The following is a 19,135-nucleotide window of genomic DNA, read 5'->3' as shown; positions in this document are numbered from 1 at the left end:
AAAAATAAACAATACAGTACAGTTTCATTCCCTGCAAGACCACTTGCTGCTTTCACAGGAACGGACTCGGAAGAAAGCGCTCGTCTTGGGACGTCTAGAGCCGGCACTAAATGGAAATGTTCATTAATCAGTTTTATCTAGCCCCTGCTCCCACCTGAGCCCTTCTGCAGATTATTACACCTGATGTGTTGAATAAGCTTGGAAGGAGAGCTGCTAGTGGAACTGACTGCTCTGTCTCTGGAGGCAGACTGCTGGCTTCACTGAGAGGCTAGTAAAGTAAGCGAGATGTCTGAGGTGTTCCATATGTGGTTTAAGGTCCAAACGCTTCCAAAGGCTGCAGACAACATTGCTTATTCTGGCTTTGGTAGGTCAGTTTGGTCAGTGCGTAAATTATTCAAATGGCATGCATCTAAGCAAGGGCTTCTGTAACTTTTTCAGGCCGCTAAACAAAAACACAGTAGGGACATGGATGTTTTTTGAATGACACTTTTTCTCAGGGACCAATAGAGGAAGACTTTTGTGTTCACTGCTCACCAGAAGATACTCCTGTACTCGGTTTATATCTTTTGAATGAATCTTTTGAGTGATATGTAATTAGTTCCCATTTTGCCAGGTGGCCTTGCACCATCACTAGCTTAGCAGCAAGAGCTTTGAAGAAATCCCAGCTTGACCCTATTGTCCAGAACAGCTGACAGCTGCAAAAATCTGCCATCACCAGATCAAATGGAAATGTCTGTCATGAACATCTTTTCACAGTCAGATGGTTTTCACTTTAATCTACTTGTCATGGAACATTTATTATTTGCACCTATGAACACGCATTTACACATAGACAGTTGTATGTGGAAGATACAGGAAATACAGTTTAAAACAAACAGAAATATGTGCCCTAGTGAATGAGGTCTCTTTGTGACCATGCGTGTGAATGCGTCCTGAACAACGTGGCCCTCAGAAGCGCACACGCACTCTCCATGAGTAGTTAGTGAGAACTTTGTCTTTTTTCTTAACAATACAAGTGTATGTGCCTTCGTTGATGGCGTTGGCTACTATGGTGATGTGGTCGTCTTTCAAGGTGATGTAGTTGGGGTGAGAGAACTCCAGCAGCTCCCCGTCCTTGTACCAGCTGAAACAAGAGTTGGACATTAGACAATGCAAAGCAAAATTCTGTGTAGCACCGCTGATAGACAGATTAGACAGAGATACTCACTATACTTTGCCTTTCTTCGATGCTATTTTCTTCCCACAACGAAAAGTGAGCCTCTTGCCCTCGACGACCAGCTTGTGTTTGGTCCTCAGGGGTGTTGGGGTGGGAGCCACAGTGGGGAAAGGAAATTCTGCAGACCATTGGAGGAACACACTTCAGCTGACACTCCAAAATAAGACAAGCAAGGATCAGAGGCTTAATGGTCTTGAAATGATCCAGACCAATAATCTGAGAGCATTGCCAAAAAATAAATGGATTATCCTACACTTTGGTGTACTTCATCATCTGGAGATGTTACAACTCCCCCCCGCCGAAACTCTTGATTACCATCAAAAGTTTTGATACAAACCTTATCACGTCAGACACTTAATACGCTTTTCACAACCCCTGACCTGCCGGCGCCGCGGCTGTCTTATCAATATAATCTCTCCCATCTGGTGTCTGACAAACACAACAGGCCGCCTTATGATCAACTCACAGTCTGCTTAAAAAACAGTCGCTCTCGTTAATGCCGCAAAAATCCAAATTGACCTTGTGTGTCTCTAACCCTCAAGCCACAGTCTGAAATTCCAGCGGTTTGGAGTCACTCAGGAATTTTCCACAGCCGTACAACGTCTCCCAATCAACAATGAGGAACAGATTACTGCGAGCCAGGAATCGTATCCTCTTGCCTCTCTCCTCACTGTCCCTTGTTGCTGACAAAAATCTCACAAAGCCACAACAATCTGTGCTGTGATGGTTAAGAGGAGCCATTTCCTGCCGTGCAACAGGAGACCTAAGCACTGGTGCATCCCACAGTAAACCTAAAGCGGCTGAGACTGTCAGATTGCTGGTGTGTGAGCAGACAGCAATCAACAGGTTCCTGTCTGTTCTGGGCTAAAACACACATTTCCTCTCGGGGGATGCTGGTATTCTACAGAACTAAACACAAACTCCTCCAGCGGCAAGTGCAATCTCTCTTCAAATCAGATTCTTGAAAACCCCCATCGCTCCTCTGCATGGCTGGACCTGTTGGCTCCCGTTGCTCCGTTGGCAAACGGTTCACAGCAGTTCCTTGCGCTGCTCAATTGAGAGAAAACTTTTTTTTCCCCTGGACTGCTGCTGCTTTCTGCTGCTGTCTTACCGTAACAGAAATCACAGCTGGAGGGGCAGTGCTTCTGCATCAGCTTACGCTTGCTGTCGCAATAGCCTTTCCGAGCCCAGGCTGGACAGATAAATAACCGGTCCAAACATCCTGGAGGAGAGGGGGAGATGGAGTGAGAAGGAGGAGGAGGAGGAGGAGGATCAGACAAGTCAGCAGCAAAAGAATTTGGATCTCAGATCTACTTTTTGTTCCAATGAAAATGACTCACCATAATACACGCTAATGATGACTCATGAGTAGTTAATAATGCCACGTTCAGTGTCTGTCGTCAGAGACAAACACTGTGGTCTACATTCTGGTTGACTGTGGCCAAAAATGGATTATAGGTTTTGTACAGCTGGTTTTTCACAAGTGTATTGAGACGTAATTCTTCTAATGCCGGGATCAGACGGCACAATATTTTTGCCTTTGGAGATGGTCACTGTGTCAGATGGAGCCATCACTTAAATCCTTGAATTCTCTTGGCTGAGAGGCGATCACAGCTTTCTGTCTTTTGTGCAGGGGACCAAGAAGGAGGATCCAGGGAACCATCTTCTCTGTTTCACCTGACTGCACCAACAACATCATTCTTTTTCTGCTTTGGCACGTTAAATGCCAACATCATCGAACCCGATGGAGAAGTTTTCAAACTGCTGTGAAACCTCTCATATGCTTTCTTCCACTACGACAATCAACTCTTTTTGTTTCTGACACACCACGTCTGTCAGGACGCACCAGCAGGCCTCTTATGTAGTCTGATCCCAGCAGGAGAACTGGACTTTATGTGTAGGTCAAGAGGATGTTTTCCATTTATTCAAGAGGCATCAGTGGTTCCCATTTTGGATGAACTGCTAAATTGCTTCCTGCCTGTGACTTATTACTTCTAGACATCCTGTGTCCTGGATGACTGACAACACTGTCACATGTATTTACAATTGTCAAAGCCCAAAAGTAAAGCTTTCCATTAGTGTTCTGGTAGAAAAGTAAGGACTGTGAACATACCGTAGAGACGGTGCAAACCCCACACCTCATCCTGTGTGATCAGCTTGCGCCCTGTTAGAGTTGCATTCAGATGCATTATAGCTTTCGGGTGCAGGGAGTGCATAAGACCCAGGACGTGGCCAATCTCATGTGTCGCCACATGGACAAGATCTGTCAGCCAAACCCCTGCAACACAGGTACAGTCTATTATTTTGGTTACCATGCACGCTGCAAGCTGTCCATCCATCACCTTATGGGTTAAATATTAGCAGTTTCAACAAACACGATAGACACATGCCTTTCTTCCAGCTAAAGCGCATGTTTCCCAGAATCCAGTATTCGTGGTCATCGAAGTGGATCTCACCAGTTGGCGGGAAGAATGCATGAGCCAATTCTCCTGTGATGCCGTCGAAACAATGGTGGGAGTAGGACTGCAGACAGTCAGTGTGGTTGATGGGGTAGAAGCCTGCCAAGACAGAGAGAGAGAGAGAGAGAGACATACCTCAGAGCCGAGGAGGGAAACCCTCACTCCATTATTTCTGCTCTGTGTAGACAACAGCAGGGGATGATGAATTACAAAAGACAGAGCTTTTTCTTCAGCCTTCATCTTGTAGGATGACAACCATTCCTCTCCCTGTCACTAAGAATTTATGCAGGACCCTGGAGTTTGCATCCACAGGGACAGATAAAGTATAATTTAGACTACTTCGCCATTGCCTGACTTGTATGGAAGTTGTTAAGCATTAATTCTTTTCATTTTGTATTATGAATCACGGTGAATATAAGCTCGGTAATATAGTCGCGGTAGTGTGATTTAATACACTTGGAGGCGAAGACATTTCTGTGATGACAGCACAGAGAGAAAAACCGTAACGACAAAGCAGAAGTCTGGAGCTCGGAGCCAAAGAACATCTGTTGGGGATTGACGCAGCCACATCCAGAGTACCCACCGATCTTAATGGCTGCTTCTTGGTCAGCTGGCACCTCTCTGAAGCTGAACGGCGAGACGTCGCTCCACATGCCAAAAGCCTTGGCGATGCCTCGACGCGTGTCGCTGGCATTTATCAAGTTTGTAGGGAAGGAGAGCAACCTGCTCGGAGAAAAACAGCACTATGTAGTTATTACTGGGCTCTACACATTCTTCTACAGCAGAGGCATCTGCCAAAACACAATGGCTACTGTTCACAGAATTCCCACAAGCACCGCAAGTATAGCTCCATCACTTCTCTTATATCTCTGCTGGAATTATACTCGCATGGTTACTTTTAATGAGACTCAGATCAGTTGGCAACATCCACGGTCAGTATGAAAGATATAGATTTGATTTTACTAATTCAGGAACGATTTTGGGTTTTCTCTGTCTACTGTCCACTAAAGTTTGTTCACCAAAAACCCAGTGATCGCTCCTCTGGTTAAATCCAATCATCTTATAAAAGACTCCATGGGAGTCAGAACAAAGTGTCATTGGATCTTCTCCAAACAGTTAATGCAGCACAATCAAAATGTGTTACCAAGCACTTGCAGTGTGGGAGCCAGAGAGTCCACCATATATGATAAAAGCAGGCTTCTGTACGTAATTGTCTGACTTTTTTTCAGATTTTTTGACTGACTTGAGACAAGAAGATATTGCTAAGCTTTTATTTTCGGGGTAAATGATTCCATTAAGGTGTTGCCAACCAGAGGTGGGGGACTTGACTTGTGTCATAAAATTGAGACTTGAGACTTGTTTGACTGTCGCTTGACTTATGTTTAACACATGACTCAAGATGACTTGACTTTTTGATGTTTGCATTTTTCTAGATAATGAGAAGTTATGCGTTGTTATTGAAACATGATTTGGTGTAATGAGCAAACCTGGCAACCAACTTAACGCACAGGAGCAGCAGAGGCCAAAGGTGCAGGAGGCTGCAACCGTTTCCATTAATGTTGAAAATAAAACTCTTTTAATGACTACTGTCTTTCAACTCAACTCATTTAAATAGAAGAAACTGGGGTAGATCATCAGAATTTCATAGGACTTGACCTGTAACTTGCTTGGCCTGAGAAATGACTTGACTTGCTTGACGGTCACAACAGTAACTTAGGACATGCTTGAGACTTGCACGTGTGACTTACTTCCACCTGTGCTGCTAACCCACATCACAAACAGCCTGATTTCATTAGCTAAGGCCTGCTTCAACTGAAAAAAAACACAGTGCTTGTGTTTTCCTGCCAATACCAACACCAGTCTAACTCTCCCTGGTGTTTTTCATCTGTTCATTTCTTTTTTTCTCTCCATTTTCTCCAACTGTACTTTTCTGTTGCGTTGACTAGAGGAAGAGTTTCAAATACTTGTATGTTAGCTTGAACTTGTCCCATTTGAGCTGCTCCGGGGTGAGGGTGTAGCGCTTGTTCCTGGAGAGGTGAAGCACCTGTGACCGGGTGTCTTTGCGGATCCCGATGAGCAACACAGTGGTGTAAGCTTCTTCCTTGGACAAAGAAAAACCTTTAATTAATCACCTCACACTGAAGTCAACATGGACCTTGAGGCATCTGAAGCTATTTTTGGAATCAGCATGGTTGCCAAAAGAATACAGTGAGATAGAGGATTATTTTGTGAGATCAAAGCATATTAAGGAAAAAGATTCAGGCACTGAACTCAATTTGTAATAACAACAGCGCTCAGTTGCGGTTATTTCATTGCCTTGCATCCTAATGTGACGCACTAGATTTTCACACGAGGGCATTCCAACTCATGGAAACGGGAAGTGGTCAGCAGTAAAAGTGCTTTCCAAAAATAAAATATGATCCGTTTCACAGATAGGTTGTGTCTAATGTCACTTCGGGGACATGCAACATCGTCTCCAAATCATCACACCTGGATTCTACGATATTTTTACAGCTTTGAAAGGCCGTCTTTGGGCGCTTTGCATTTTAGTGCTTTCATAAATATTATGTGACTGAACTTAAGTTGTGGTTTGCCTTGGCTGCGATATTCCATAATAGTGATCACACCGGTTGATAAAATCTATAACTTTTTATGGAGATGGGTTTAAGTAGTAAATCCACTTTCCAACACTTGAAGTCAGGCTGTGATTCTGACCCAATGAGCCCGTTCTGTGCTTCCTGTCGGATTTAAGGAGACGTGTATTAAAACTGAAGCACTGCTGAATCTACAACTGCCCATGTGCCCGGATTCTTGATTCCTTTACAAAGCGCCACTTTACATATATTAACCTTCACTATTTGCTTTGAGACTGGCAAGAGTAAATACTGGAAATCAGGTGAAAGATGTGAGGGGAAGAGAGAGCATGCAGGTTGCAGTGAAAAGCGCTAAGGCCTTAGATATCCTTCAAAGGATAGGTTTGCGAAAACACTCACGAGACTTGCTTCCCGACGACCTATAAACTAACCTTCACCGTTTGAGATCAATGTCTAACCTTACCTATCTTGCAAGACTGTAGCGACTCTTGGATCCCAATCTAGACATAACCTTCTTGTCCGATTGTCCAATGTCCGAAACATCCTTTCCGAATCTGAAGTTCTTCCAAAGCAATCCAACAAACGCTCACTTCACACAGCATTTGGCCAGGTGTGTGGAGGTGTGATAGTAGGCTAGGCTACGTTATTTTTTTGCTATTTTCCACATATACTACTGCCATCATATTTTAGAGTGAACAACTGTGCACAACACTCTGAATCTCTTTGAGGAGAGACTGACAGTAAGCGTGCACTGTTATTCCCATTTGTGTGATTGATCGTGTCTCACTCGTCTCTATGACAGCAGGATTTTTGTCCATTCTGAACAGCTAAAGCGTTTGCCCGTAAACATGGTCAGACGACACAAGCTAGTAAGACTTAGTTTGTTTAAGGCATACCTGGGCCTTAATGGTGTATACGATCATACCCTACTATGATGAGTACAACATGATGATTCATTGTAGAGGCATAACGCAGTGGTTCTCAACCTCTTGGTCACAAGGTTAATAACAGGAGATGAGAGCAAGAAAAACAGCTATCTCCTACACAAAATGGTACACAATGATAAAAAAACTCTTTGTATTTTTCTTGTGAATTTGATCATTAATCTTCTACAGAACAAATATTCAACTCTAGAAATAACACTGAAGGTCACGCTTTGGTTGAACAGGTCTGTGCTTCAGCATGTGTTTTCTTACGGAGAGAAGTACGGAAGATGGGGAGAAAACATCACTTTATATTCTAAACCCTATCCTGTGGTTCCTGTTCCTGCTTAGCCCAGTCCAGACAACTAGATGCAGCACTTCCTTCATTTCCTTACCAAAATAGTGAAACGGGGGCAGGCAGTCTGGCAGTCTGTCTCACACTGCTGTTGAACCTGGTGGCCTCTCTGACTCTGATGTTAAATATAATGTTCCCTGTATTGCATTCTACGCACTGGCCATTGTTTAATACAACAGTTGCTTTCCTGACCTCAGCTCACACATCAGAGTCTTATGTTCGGTGATTTATGAGGTGTTTAATGCAGTAAGGCCAGCACAGTTGTTTCGCTGTCATGTCTTGTTATATTCACTGCAAATCTAATCCCACACTTAAGCACAAATAGAGATGAACCATAAACCACCAAGGTCTGAACAAATGCGTTTGACTAAATCTTGAAGCCACTGGTGAGCGCTTTCTCTGAGGGCAAAACATCTGAGGACGAATCCCAGAGGATCCTGTCTGGAAGAGTTTAAGCTCGGTCCCAGAGAACGTTCAAAAAGGGATTATGATCTTCTTCCTGAGTTTCAGAGAGATTTAACAAAGACTACTTTCTATATATAATCCAAAAAAGTAAACCTCCAGAAAACATAGCAGATTGGAGGTATACAAAGTTGATTGTAGTTCATATTGTAATATAGAGGTTATTTGTGTTTTTCTGCATATTCTTCATTATTTTCTGTAAAAGAAAACCCATTAAAATGCACTTTGATCACATTTTATTCATCAACTGATCCATTTAGACTCTAATGTTTCTTTTACTTGAGCTGTAATCCTTTCTGGTAGAAGTGATGTAACCCTCAACAGCAGTCTTTTTGATTGACACTAATGAGTGTGTGGCAAAGGAAATGACATAAAGTTCTCCTCAGGCTCTATCACGGTGGGTGGGTGGCAATCAGGAGGAACACGTTTATCCAATTCACTTAAGATATTACTGCACGGGGATCTATTCCATTGCTTAATCTAATTTTGATATTCATCTAACTTCTCCACCTTAACCCAACATTAATGAGATCTGATGTATTGCCACGGCTGAGCTATAACTCCGTGATTTCATGTGATGAAGTGCAACATGATAGAAACCAGAATACATTGCAGTTCCTCTGCAGAACTTCTGCTTAATAACAGGAAAAGAAAATAATAAAAACCATTGACTCGGTTCATTCTAGGTCTTTCCTAGGCTTGATACCACAGCCTACCTGATGTCCTACTGAAGACCATACTATGTTAAATGTTCACGGATTGTACAGCATATGGTAATGAAGGTTATTAATCTTCATCTACTTTTGGTGAGTTTGTGTTATAAATGATCTACAAATCCCTTTGTTTCAATATACAGGTAACTTCCACATTATAGGAGTTGAATCATGTACTTGGAAAAGTTAGATAGGCTACTCTTTGATACATATATAGGTATATAGCCTATACCAAACTGAATAGCGGCTTTAAATAATTAAAAATAAATTGAAGCTATAGCATTCCTAGTCTGCAGCTTCACAGAAACGCAGGTCAAAAGTTACATCACAGGATTCTGGATGGGGTTTAATGTTTTTAAATGATAAAGGAAATACATTAGTCTACTTAAATAAACTAATAATCACAAACCAGACAATGTACTGGACTTCACAGTTGTGGTGGTATCATGAAGTGGTCCCAGCAGCATACCTCTAACCTCCAGGAGGGGAACGCTGTGGTTTGTTGCATCCCTGCGAGCAGAAGACTGAGCAGCACGGCCGCCAGCAGAGGAGCGAAGCCCCACTCGCCTCTGCGTAAACTTCTGGGAGTCTGACAGCACACCATGGCTACGATATCACACCTCCAGGAAGAAAAAATAAAACAATAATCCCTCAGCCAAGACTACACGACTTTACCACCTATGCCCGTGAACACTAGACTACTTGGCCATTGCACGTTGAGTTAGTGCGGGTTGCGTCCGGTGCAGCGTGCGGCAGCGCAGTTAAACCTGCGGACCAGGCAGTGACAGCAGTGCAGACTGCAGCAGCTCTGCTCGCCTCTCTTCCGCACAGTGCGTCTGCCAGACGGCTGGTTTCATATTACTGTAGATGGGGCAGGGGGTCAGTGTCGAGACGATCTAATGAAAACCAAACGCGCTCTGTCCATCAAACTACTTGTTGCAATCACTGGAGCTCCGTTAAAGCAGAATCAGATGGTTTGTTTTGAACATGATTCCTGAGGTTTATGCAATGCTGCCGGGGGAAAAAAAATACCTTAGTCTTCACCTAACCCACTGTGGCATGCACACACACTTTCAGGCTCGAAAACAGAACAGGGCAGGAAAAGTGCATCACCGTGGACTTTTACGCATTGTGTCAACTCCAAACCAGTGGCGATTCTAGAGGGGGGGCTTTACAATCAGACCCAGTTTATAGCATTCAAGACTGTGTAGGGAGCTCAGTTTGCAGACATATTCAAATACATCAAAGGAGAAAATAACACATTTGTACTGCAAGAAAATAACTGTATTGTTTTTGCCCCAAACTGTCTGGGATTATCGTAAAGTGGGTGTGTCTGTAAAGAGGAGACTCTCGGGCACCCATAGGACCCATTTTCATTCAGTTATCTTGAGGTCAGAGGTCAAGGGACCCCTTTGGAAATGGCAATGCCAGTTTTTCCCTAGCCAAAATTAAGCATAAATTCGGAGCGTTATTATTCAAACAAATCCCGATTTATAATTTATAATAATATATATATATATATATATATATATATATTATTGTTTAGACTTTTGTAAAGTTTCAAAACCTTGGAGGTTATACGCAGGTGTACAGGGTGGGTATACCCATCTATCAGCCAACAAGCCATTGGCATATATAGGTGAGGGCAAAACACCTGAGGATCCAGTCTGGAAGAGTTTAAGCTCGGTCCCAGAGAACGTTCAAACAGGGATTATGATCTTCTTCCTGAGTTTCAGAGAGATTTAACAAAGGCTATTTTCTATATATATAATCCAAAAAAGTAAACATCCAGAAAACATAGCAGATTGGAGGTATACAAAGTTGATTGTATTCATATTGTAATATAGAGGTTATTTGTGTTTTTATGCATATTCTTCATTATTTTCTGTAAAAGAAAACCCATTAAAATGCACTTTGATCACATTTTATTCATCAACTGATCCATTTAGACTCTAATGTTTCTTTTACTTGAGCTGTAATCCTTTCTGGTAGAAGTGATGTAACCCTCAACAGCAGTCTTTTTGATTGACACTAATGAGTGTGTGGCAAAGGAAATGACATAAAGTTCTCCTCAGGCTCTATCACGGTGGGTGGGTGGCAATCAGGAGGAACACGTTTATCCAATTCACTTAAGATATTACTGCACGGGTATCTATTCCATTGCTTAATCTAATTTTGATATTCATCTAACTTCTCCACCTTAACCCAACATTAATGAGATCTGATGTATTGCCACGGCTGAGCTATAACTCACTGCAACTGCAACCTGATAGAAACCAGAGAAAATTGCAGTTCCTCTGGAGAACTTCTGCTTAATAACAGGAAAAGAAAATAATGTTGCAGTACTGTATACCTACTTCCTCCTCCATAACCCATCTAACTAGTAACCCAGTAAGGGCGCACTCCCCAAACCACTATTCAACCACTGGTTTGGGGAGTGTCTGGTAAACTTCACATACTTCCAAGGTGCATGAATAGAAATAGTCTGAACAGGCAACACTCCAGCAACACTTAGCACGTAGCATTCATCTCATCTCATCTCATCTTCATCCGCTTATCCGGGATCGGGTCGTGGGGGCAGCAGCTTTAGCAGGGGACCCCAAACTTCCCTTTCCCGGGCCACATTAACCAGCTCTAACTGGGGGATCCTGAGGCGTTCCCAGGCCAGTGTGGAGATATAATCTCTCCACCTGGTCCTGGGTCTTCCCCGAGGCCTCCTCCCAGCTGGACGTGCCTGGAACACCTCCCTAGGGAGGCGCCCGGGGGGCATCCTCGCTAGATGCCCGAACCACCTCAACTGGCTCCTTTCGACGCAAAGAGCAGCGGCTCTACTCCGAGTTCCTCACGGATGGCTGAACTTCTCCCCCTCTCTCTAAGGGAGACTCCAGCCACCCTCCTGAGAAAACCCATTACGGCCGCTTGTACCCGCGACCTCGTTCTTTCGGTCATGACCCAGCATTCAGCGCCTCTTTATTTATCACCTCTTCACAGAATTGATTTAGTTAGTTCGCAGTACTGCAGTTGGAGAAGGGACTTTGGGCGGCTTGAGTGGGAGATGGTCTTGGTGTTCTTTTGCACCAGTGACCCCTCACCCCTTGTGCAATGTTTGGGTAAAAAAAAGAGGACCTTCAGCCACAGAACGGTAACCCATGTAATATTAAACAGAATAAAATATGTTATATATCTGGGAGGAAAGTAAAAAAATGACCAACCACTGAGAAGACGTGATTATAATTTGGACACAGGATGGTCGATGTAAGGTACAGTTTAGACACTCACTATTTCATTAACATCCCCCCAATTACAGAATATATATATATACATATATATATAAACACGTTTCTTATCACAGTCCAAACTGTTCCCACCACCAGAACAAACCAATAGAATATGTAAATGGTTAACTAGCAGCATCCCGTCCCATAGTGAGGCCCCTGAAACATGTTCCAGTGCATCAAGATATTGCCAACATCCAGATTGTGATCTTTTGCTGCTAATACAGTAGGTAAAATCTTGCTTGAGCTTCCCTTTTTAGTGTGATGATGAGGAATACAAGATCCCATTAGGACTCTGTGGTCTAACAGGCGTAATGAATAACATTAGCGGTGGCTGCATTATGTTGATTCTGGTATCGTGCTTGCTGACTCACTGGCTTGAATTATGGGACATGTAAATGGAATAGAGCTGTCTTTAACAATATTAGTTTATGTTTATTTTTATTTGCACATATTTAAAAAGAAAGGTCAGACACTGATCATACCTGTGACAAGGGCTTATCGACCTCAACAGAATTAATAGGTGTTCTTTTTTTTCTTCAAGTTCATTTTTAGCAGCCAAGAAGCATTATTGTGGTCTTTGTTCTAAAATGAGTGCACACATAAGCTTCAAGTTACATACTTCTTTTGTTAACATTATAACTCATGGTTAAAAACAATCTACTTCGTTTATCACAATAAACGTAACAAGATGTGTAACATTACATTGCTGTGTCCAAAATAATGCTTCTTAAAGACTCCTATGCCGGCTGTGGATCAGAGGTAGAGCGGTAGATCTCTCATCCTCTATTTGAGAGATCGACGATTCGGTCCCCGGCTCCTCCAGTCTGCATGTAGAAGTGTTCTCGGGCAAGACACTATCGAATGGGTGTGTGAATGGGGTGTGAATGGTAAGATTAGATGGTATGTAGATGCCCACTGCCATCTCTGTGAATGAGTGAATGTGAGTGAATGTGAAGTGTGAAAGCGCCTTGAGTCGTCAGATGATTAGAAAGGTGCTATATAAGTACGAGTACATGTGTTTCCACTCCCACAACTCCAGATGTTCACATTATTTTGAGATAATAATTCATTATTTTGCAAACGTTTCTCAATATCATGAAGCACAAGGTATTTTTTAATTTTTATCACATTGGCGTAAAGGGCTTCCGTAGTTTTCATAATTAACAGAAGTAATTATTTAAAATACAAATAAATACAGCAAACCCTAGTACTTAATAATCTGCAGAGAAATCATTCCAATAATTTTAGATATCTATAACATGCCTTGTAATTAATTTTTTTTTAACAATATTTATTATATATTTTTTTGTAATGTGCTAAAGTCTTTGTAGGAATTAAAAACTAGGCGGAACCTTTGTACAAGACGCGGTTTCTTCGACATCTGAGAGGGGCTGTACTCGCGGCGGAGGAAATGGCGTCCGTCAGGTGCAGGGAGTTTTATAGTTGTCAGCCGGTCAAGTACCCTCGGAGTTGAAACGTAAGACATGTAGCTGCCTCTCTGTACCGGGCTCTGCGGGCACACAAACATGTTTTTAACTTTGTGTGGGCTGTGAGGACATAAAGGTAAGAAGTGTCGGACATTTCCTCTTATCTGTCCCGGGCAGACACGTTAGCTCGGCGGCTAACGTTAACCAGTCATCTTTAATCCCATAATCTCAGTGGTTAGTCAGTCTGAGGTTGGGTAGGCGACTTATGGAGGCGACAGCAGTGGTTTCTCCCGACACTGTCTCCAGCATTTGAGTGTGTGTGAGTGGTATTTAACTAAATGCCACGTGTATGGGCAGGCTAACAATTAGCCACTGTTTAGCTTCCAGAAACACACACTTGAGAGAAGTCACAGTGGCTGCACCATAACTAAAGGTTACTATACTCTAAACTCTCTAACCACACACTTAACTAAAGGTTACTATACTCTAAACTCTCTAACCACACACTTAACTAAAGGTTACTATACTCTAAACTCTCTAACCACACACTTAACTAAAGGTTACTATACTATAAACTCTCTAACCACACACTTAACTAAAGGTTACTATACTATAAACTCTCTAATCACACACTTAACTAAAGGTTACTATACTATAAACTCTCTAACCACACACTTAACTAAAGGTTACTATACTATAAACTCTCTAACCACACACTTAACTAAAGGTTACTATACTATAAACTCTCTAACCACACACTTAACTAAAGGTTACTATACTATAAACTCTCTAACCACACACTTAACTAAAGGTTACTATACTATAAACTCTCTAACCACACACTTAACTAAAGGTTACTATACTGTACTTTAAACTCTCTAACCACACACTTAACTAAAGGTTACCATACTCTAAACTCTCTAACCACACACTTAACTAAAGGTTACTATACTATAAACTCAATAACCACACACTTTACTGAGAGTGAGAAGTCACCCTGGGTTGAACATAACTATTTGATTTAAATTTTATTTCAAACATGTAAAATTGAAAACAGAAATTGTATTGCAGAAAATATTACACAACTAAAAGGCATAGAGAGACATGAATAACAATGATTGATGTCTGAGAGTGGGAAGAAGTATACATTTATTTAATCCCACTGCTCCATAATTCATTGTTGGTTAGTTACAGCTTCCTCTGTCATACATTTATTTATTTTTTAATTTCTTTATTAATAATTTTTTTCCCCAAACTCAACCAACTTTTTAAAACTTAACAAGTATCTTACAAAAAAGGATTCATTTCTCATAGATTCCTTTAAAATATATATTAGAATTTCTTTCACATTTAATCTAATCAAAAATTATAAACTTGCCAATTGATATATTTTAGTAAAGTATACTATAAAACTCCTATCCTGCGGCCCTGGTGGGATCTCTGCTGAAGAAACAATATTTAACATGAAATTAATACTCATACTAAATCATCATGTTCAGTATCAGTCAATAAAGAACATTGTAATGCACCATTTCTAAATTACTCCAAGCATCTTTTTCTGCATAAAGTCCTGGTTTTAAATTGCCGCCTATTGGACAACACATACGCTGATAGGGATATCTCTGTATAGGCCCATATCAATCGGTCAGACTTTACTTAAAATATAAAATATAGCAGTAGTCCATAGTTCCCTGGTTTAGATCAGTAAATGTTTCTTTTAAGAACAAGTAAATAAGCAACTGATACTAACCTAAAATACTTGACACCCTTCCATTTACAATGCTACAGAACATTTCATTACCCCATAAAGTATTGAAATGTATGAATTTGTATAGAAGACCTGGAACAATATCTATCTAGACTGTGGTGTGTTTTGCACCGTCGACTCTCTTGTAATGTTGTTTATGTGTTTACTGCTACAGGAGCTGCAGACTCTGACATTTGGGAACGTTGCTGGTACTGTTGACCCCTTGCAGAGGAATGGCCAAAGAGCCGAAACAAAGCCCAGCAGAAACATTTGTACTGGCTGGATCAAATGGTCACAATGGCCAACAATGGCAGACTGCTCTGAGTCACCATCCTCCAGGCACTCACCGCACGTCAAGGATGGCCCGCGTTGCTACGGATGTGAGGCAAAAGTGTGCGGCCTATGTGCTGGCGCTGAGACCGTGGAGCTTCAGTGCCTCGCTCACACCTGTGGCCCTCGGCAGCGCCTTGGCATACAAATTGGAGGGCTCTGTGGACTTGGTCATCCTGATGGTGTGCGCCGTAACCGTCCTGGTAGTCCATGGGGCAGGCAACCTTGTAAACACCTACTATGACTTCTCAAAAGGAATTGACCACAAGAAGAGCGATGATAGGACTCTTGTGGATGAAATCTTGGCACCGCAGGATGTTGTTATGTTTGGAGCGTTGTTATATTCTTTGGGGTGCTTGTGTGCCACTCTGCTCTATTTCCTGTCCACACTTAGACTGGAGCATCTAGCCCTTATTTACTTCGGGGGACTGTCCAGCTCTTTTTTATACACTGGAGGTGAGTAAAATATACACTTGAATCTATTAGGTTTCTGCCTCACTTCATCATCTGCCGCCCAAGTCAATAAAAGCAAACATACATCTCATGCTTATGCTGCGCTTTGCATCATATCATGTTCGTGGCTCCGAGTAACAGCAAAGGGTTGGTTTTTGTAGAATGGGAACTTGTGTATGTTGCTAGGAAAGTAAAGTAGTCATTAGCAGAAAAACAAACTCTGGTGAGTAAATCTTTTATTGGACAGAGCATTTACAAAGCGTCAGAAGCGAGTCAATCCCCATAGAACCCATTTTAAAATGTCCAGATTTACAGCACAAATAAACATGTTTACAGCCTAATACAAAAAACGATATTAGTCTCTATAGCTAATTTTCCCGTTCGTGACAACTGTACGGGGTCGGAATTTTATTTAACTCACCCATTTCAAGTTTATTAAGGCTTAAAGTTCTGTATAATTAATGGCTGACAGTTTTGAATGAAAGGTGGGGGCCATCAATAGAGTCTGTAGGCTTCATTCCACCATCCTCAGCTCCATCCACACTTCACCTCTTTGCCCATTTTCAGATTGGATAAGCTGGGAGTTGGGCGGAATCGGACACTGCCAACATGGCAACAACTGGCGCCGCCCACTTTGAGCTTCATTTTGGCTCCTCGGAAACCTCTGGGTGATGTCATGGAGACTATGTACATATGTTTTACAGGCAATGATAATTGCTCATTGCTGTCAATGATCAGTTCACCGTAAACTAGGGATGCACCGATATCAATGTATAATATAAAAATTTCGTTGATATTTTAATATTTATTCCCCCCTTTGCGAGGAAAAGTCTGCATGTGCCGCCCACCTTCAGCCACACGGAGTCAGCTGAAATGTTCCCTGAATAAGACCTCAGCCGTGTCGTTTTGGAAATGAAAACGTTATGATTGTAACCCCAGGTTCTATGAATATAATGTTAGGTGTTCTAGCCCACCGATGTCAAAACACTCCCATCTCTTCCCATCTTTCTCCATACCTCTCCGTCAGCTAGTACGAACACCAGTCGACCCACAAACAGTGAAGTGATGGATTGGGTTTTATGTGTCACGGTCAAATAAGACCCTGTTGTCAACAGTTCTCCTTATGTTTAATCAGCGACCCTACCAACTGAGCTACAGTCACCTGTGTGTTGGGTGAACAGGCCCTTCAAGTCAAACATGACACTGTTGTGTTACATTTCTTCATGAGGTGAAGTGCATTTCTGAATCACTCCCCCATGAATGGAGAAGTGTAAACCTTCCATCAGAATCTCCTTCTAGAAAACATCTTGCAGCCTGTTTAAATGGTTGGATTCTTTTTTCTGTTTCAGCATCAATTTGCCGTTCTGGTCAATATTGTTTGTAAAATGTCATCCTTGACATATTATTGTAGGCCAACCTGGAAGTTGTCACTTCTCTGGTTCCCAGGGATATCCCCTTTGGATTATTGCGGAAAATAAGCTCCTCTGTGATCAAGAGTTTGATACTTACACGTTTGGTATCATTTTCACAAAACACCACTTTTATGATTTTAGAACATTTGCGCCGTAACGCCCCAGATAATACATATTTGTACTGCTAAACATGGCTGTTAGAAAAAGTTCACTACACTTCGAAATGAGGCCACACCCACTTAGGGAGTTCCACAATGAACTGTATTTGCATTAGTGCAGCGAGTTTGCCTGTAAAGTTTTATTTGAACCAAACTATAATTGGCTGTCTGGATTTTCACCGGAGTCTGAACGAAATGGTGAAAACGGATACGTTCTCTACTTTCAGGATGTTATGGCATGATGTCGACAACCTAATCAAAATGTTAAATGTAGCTTCTGTTTACTCTATTCCCCAGGCATCGGCCTCAAGTACGTGGCCCTGGGAGACGTGGTAATCCTCATCACCTTCGGCCCGCTGGCAGTCATGTTTTCCCACGCGGTGCAGGTTGGCTACCTATCGGTGCTTCCGCTGGTGTACGCCATCCCGCTGGCCCTCAACACAGAAGCCATCCTCCACAGCAACAACACCAGAGACATGGACTCTGACAAGCAGGCGGGCATCGTCACCCTGGCCATCCTCATCGGCCCCACCCTGTCCTACGTCCTCTACAACCTTCTGCTTTTTGTCCCCTACGTGCTCTTTTGCATCCTCGCCACCCGTTACACCATCAGCATGGCGCTGCCTCTGCTGACGCTGCCCATGGCCTTCCCCCTGGAGAAGCACTTCCGCAGCCGATGCTACGCCAAAATCCCCCAGAAGACGGCCAAGCTCAACCTCCTCATGGGACTTTTCTACGTGTTCGGGATCATCCTGGCACCTCCTGGAAGCTTGCCGTCACTGTGATTATTTAGCTTTGATATTTGTTTTAATACAGACTAGTTTATGTACCTCTTTGTATTTGTACGAAGCTATCAGAGGGCTTTCACTGGCTTTAATTTATTGTCATATTTATATGTTGAACAGAGATGTAGCTTAGGTCCCTCTCTGTGACACCGAAGGCATACTCTGATGTATTTTTCAGTACTCAGCCTTCTGTAATGTGTTGGTAACAGTAAAAAGTGTTGGTTTCATTTTGTAGAAGTAGGCAACATTATCACCATTGAAGGACACAAATTCAACCAACAGCTGCCATATTTGTTCTCCAAGATACAACACGTCAATAAACCGCTCACATTCTCAACATCTCTGCAAGGTACATGCTGATAAACGGTCCATTGTGATTTCTTTCTTTGAAGAGCCAAATAGTATTTTATTGGGCTATAATAAAATTCACTGATGTCCCGTTTGGTATCAAAGTTCACTTTTGTCCCAGCCTAAACAAATACCGCTATATCGGTGAGAAATTTGAAGCTAATTTTTGGCTTAACGACAACTTGTTGAACAGCGTTTAAGACCATTTCGATTTGCACAGTAAAAAAAACTTAAAAATCTGGAAACATTGACGTCTCATTCGAGAAGTACATAAGGCATCACCTTTATCTCCATTCAAAATGTGACTGTCGGATGGGCTGGAAAATAATTGTATTATTAAAGACCTAGTTTCACCGAGGCGTTGAGCTGCAACACGTGCAGACCATCCTCCAACAGATGTTTCACTCGTGTTAGGGAGATAGGATGCACACTCCTGACTGGTGCTGCATGAAAACATAGTTTGACAAATGTTCAA

General features: G+C 42.2%; 2 protein-coding genes across 2 annotated transcripts; one reads left to right on the top strand and one right to left on the bottom strand.

Moving 5' to 3' along the window:
* Positions 1-912: 912 nt before the first annotated feature.
* Positions 913-9,348, bottom strand: mmp23ba (matrix metallopeptidase 23ba). Its single transcript, XM_083920267.1, has 8 exons — positions 9,192-9,348; positions 5,640-5,776; positions 4,259-4,398; positions 3,607-3,774; positions 3,330-3,494; positions 2,328-2,438; positions 1,208-1,334; positions 913-1,123 (listed from the first exon to the last, which is right to left on the bottom strand). The coding sequence occupies exons 1-8, from the start codon at positions 9,324-9,326 to the stop codon at positions 949-951; spliced, it is 1,158 nt and encodes a 385-aa protein (XP_083776393.1). The 5' UTR covers positions 9,327-9,348; the 3' UTR covers positions 913-948.
* Positions 9,349-13,431: 4,083 nt separating this feature from the next.
* On the top strand, positions 13,432-18,869 carry ubiad1 (UbiA prenyltransferase domain containing 1). Its single transcript, XM_083920359.1, has 3 exons — positions 13,432-13,563; positions 15,350-15,960; positions 17,825-18,869. Exons 2-3 carry the CDS (start codon positions 15,408-15,410, stop codon positions 18,310-18,312), a joined length of 1,041 nt encoding a protein of 346 aa, XP_083776485.1. The 5' UTR covers positions 13,432-13,563; positions 15,350-15,407; the 3' UTR covers positions 18,313-18,869.
* Positions 18,870-19,135: the final 266 nt, after the last annotated feature.

Source organism: Echiichthys vipera, assembly GCF_963691815.1.
Source record: "Echiichthys vipera genome assembly, chromosome: 9".
Classification (NCBI taxonomy): domain Eukaryota; kingdom Metazoa; phylum Chordata; class Actinopteri; order Perciformes; family Trachinidae; genus Echiichthys; species Echiichthys vipera.
This window is presented reverse-complemented; position numbering and strand designations above follow the sequence as displayed.

Excerpts from the sequence above, each read along its gene's own strand:
- ubiad1 (XM_083920359.1), top strand. The coding sequence starts at position 15,408 with ATGGCCAAAGAGCCGAAACAAAGCCCAGCAGAAACATTTGTACTGGCT. Across the intron at positions 15,961-17,824 it reads CTCTTTTTTATACACTGGAG|GCATCGGCCTCAAGTACGTG; the intron begins GTGAGTAAAATA and ends TCTATTCCCCAG.
- mmp23ba (XM_083920267.1), bottom strand. The coding sequence starts at position 9,326 with ATGGTGTGCTGTCAGACTCCCAGAAGTTTACGCAGAGGCGAGTGGGGC. Across the intron at positions 3,775-4,258 it reads AGAAGCAGCCATTAAGATCG|GCTTCTACCCCATCAACCAC; the intron begins GTGGGTACTCTG and ends CTGTCTTGGCAG. Across the intron at positions 2,439-3,329 it reads GGGTTTGCACCGTCTCTACG|GATGTTTGGACCGGTTATTT; the intron begins GTATGTTCACAG and ends CCTCTCCTCCAG.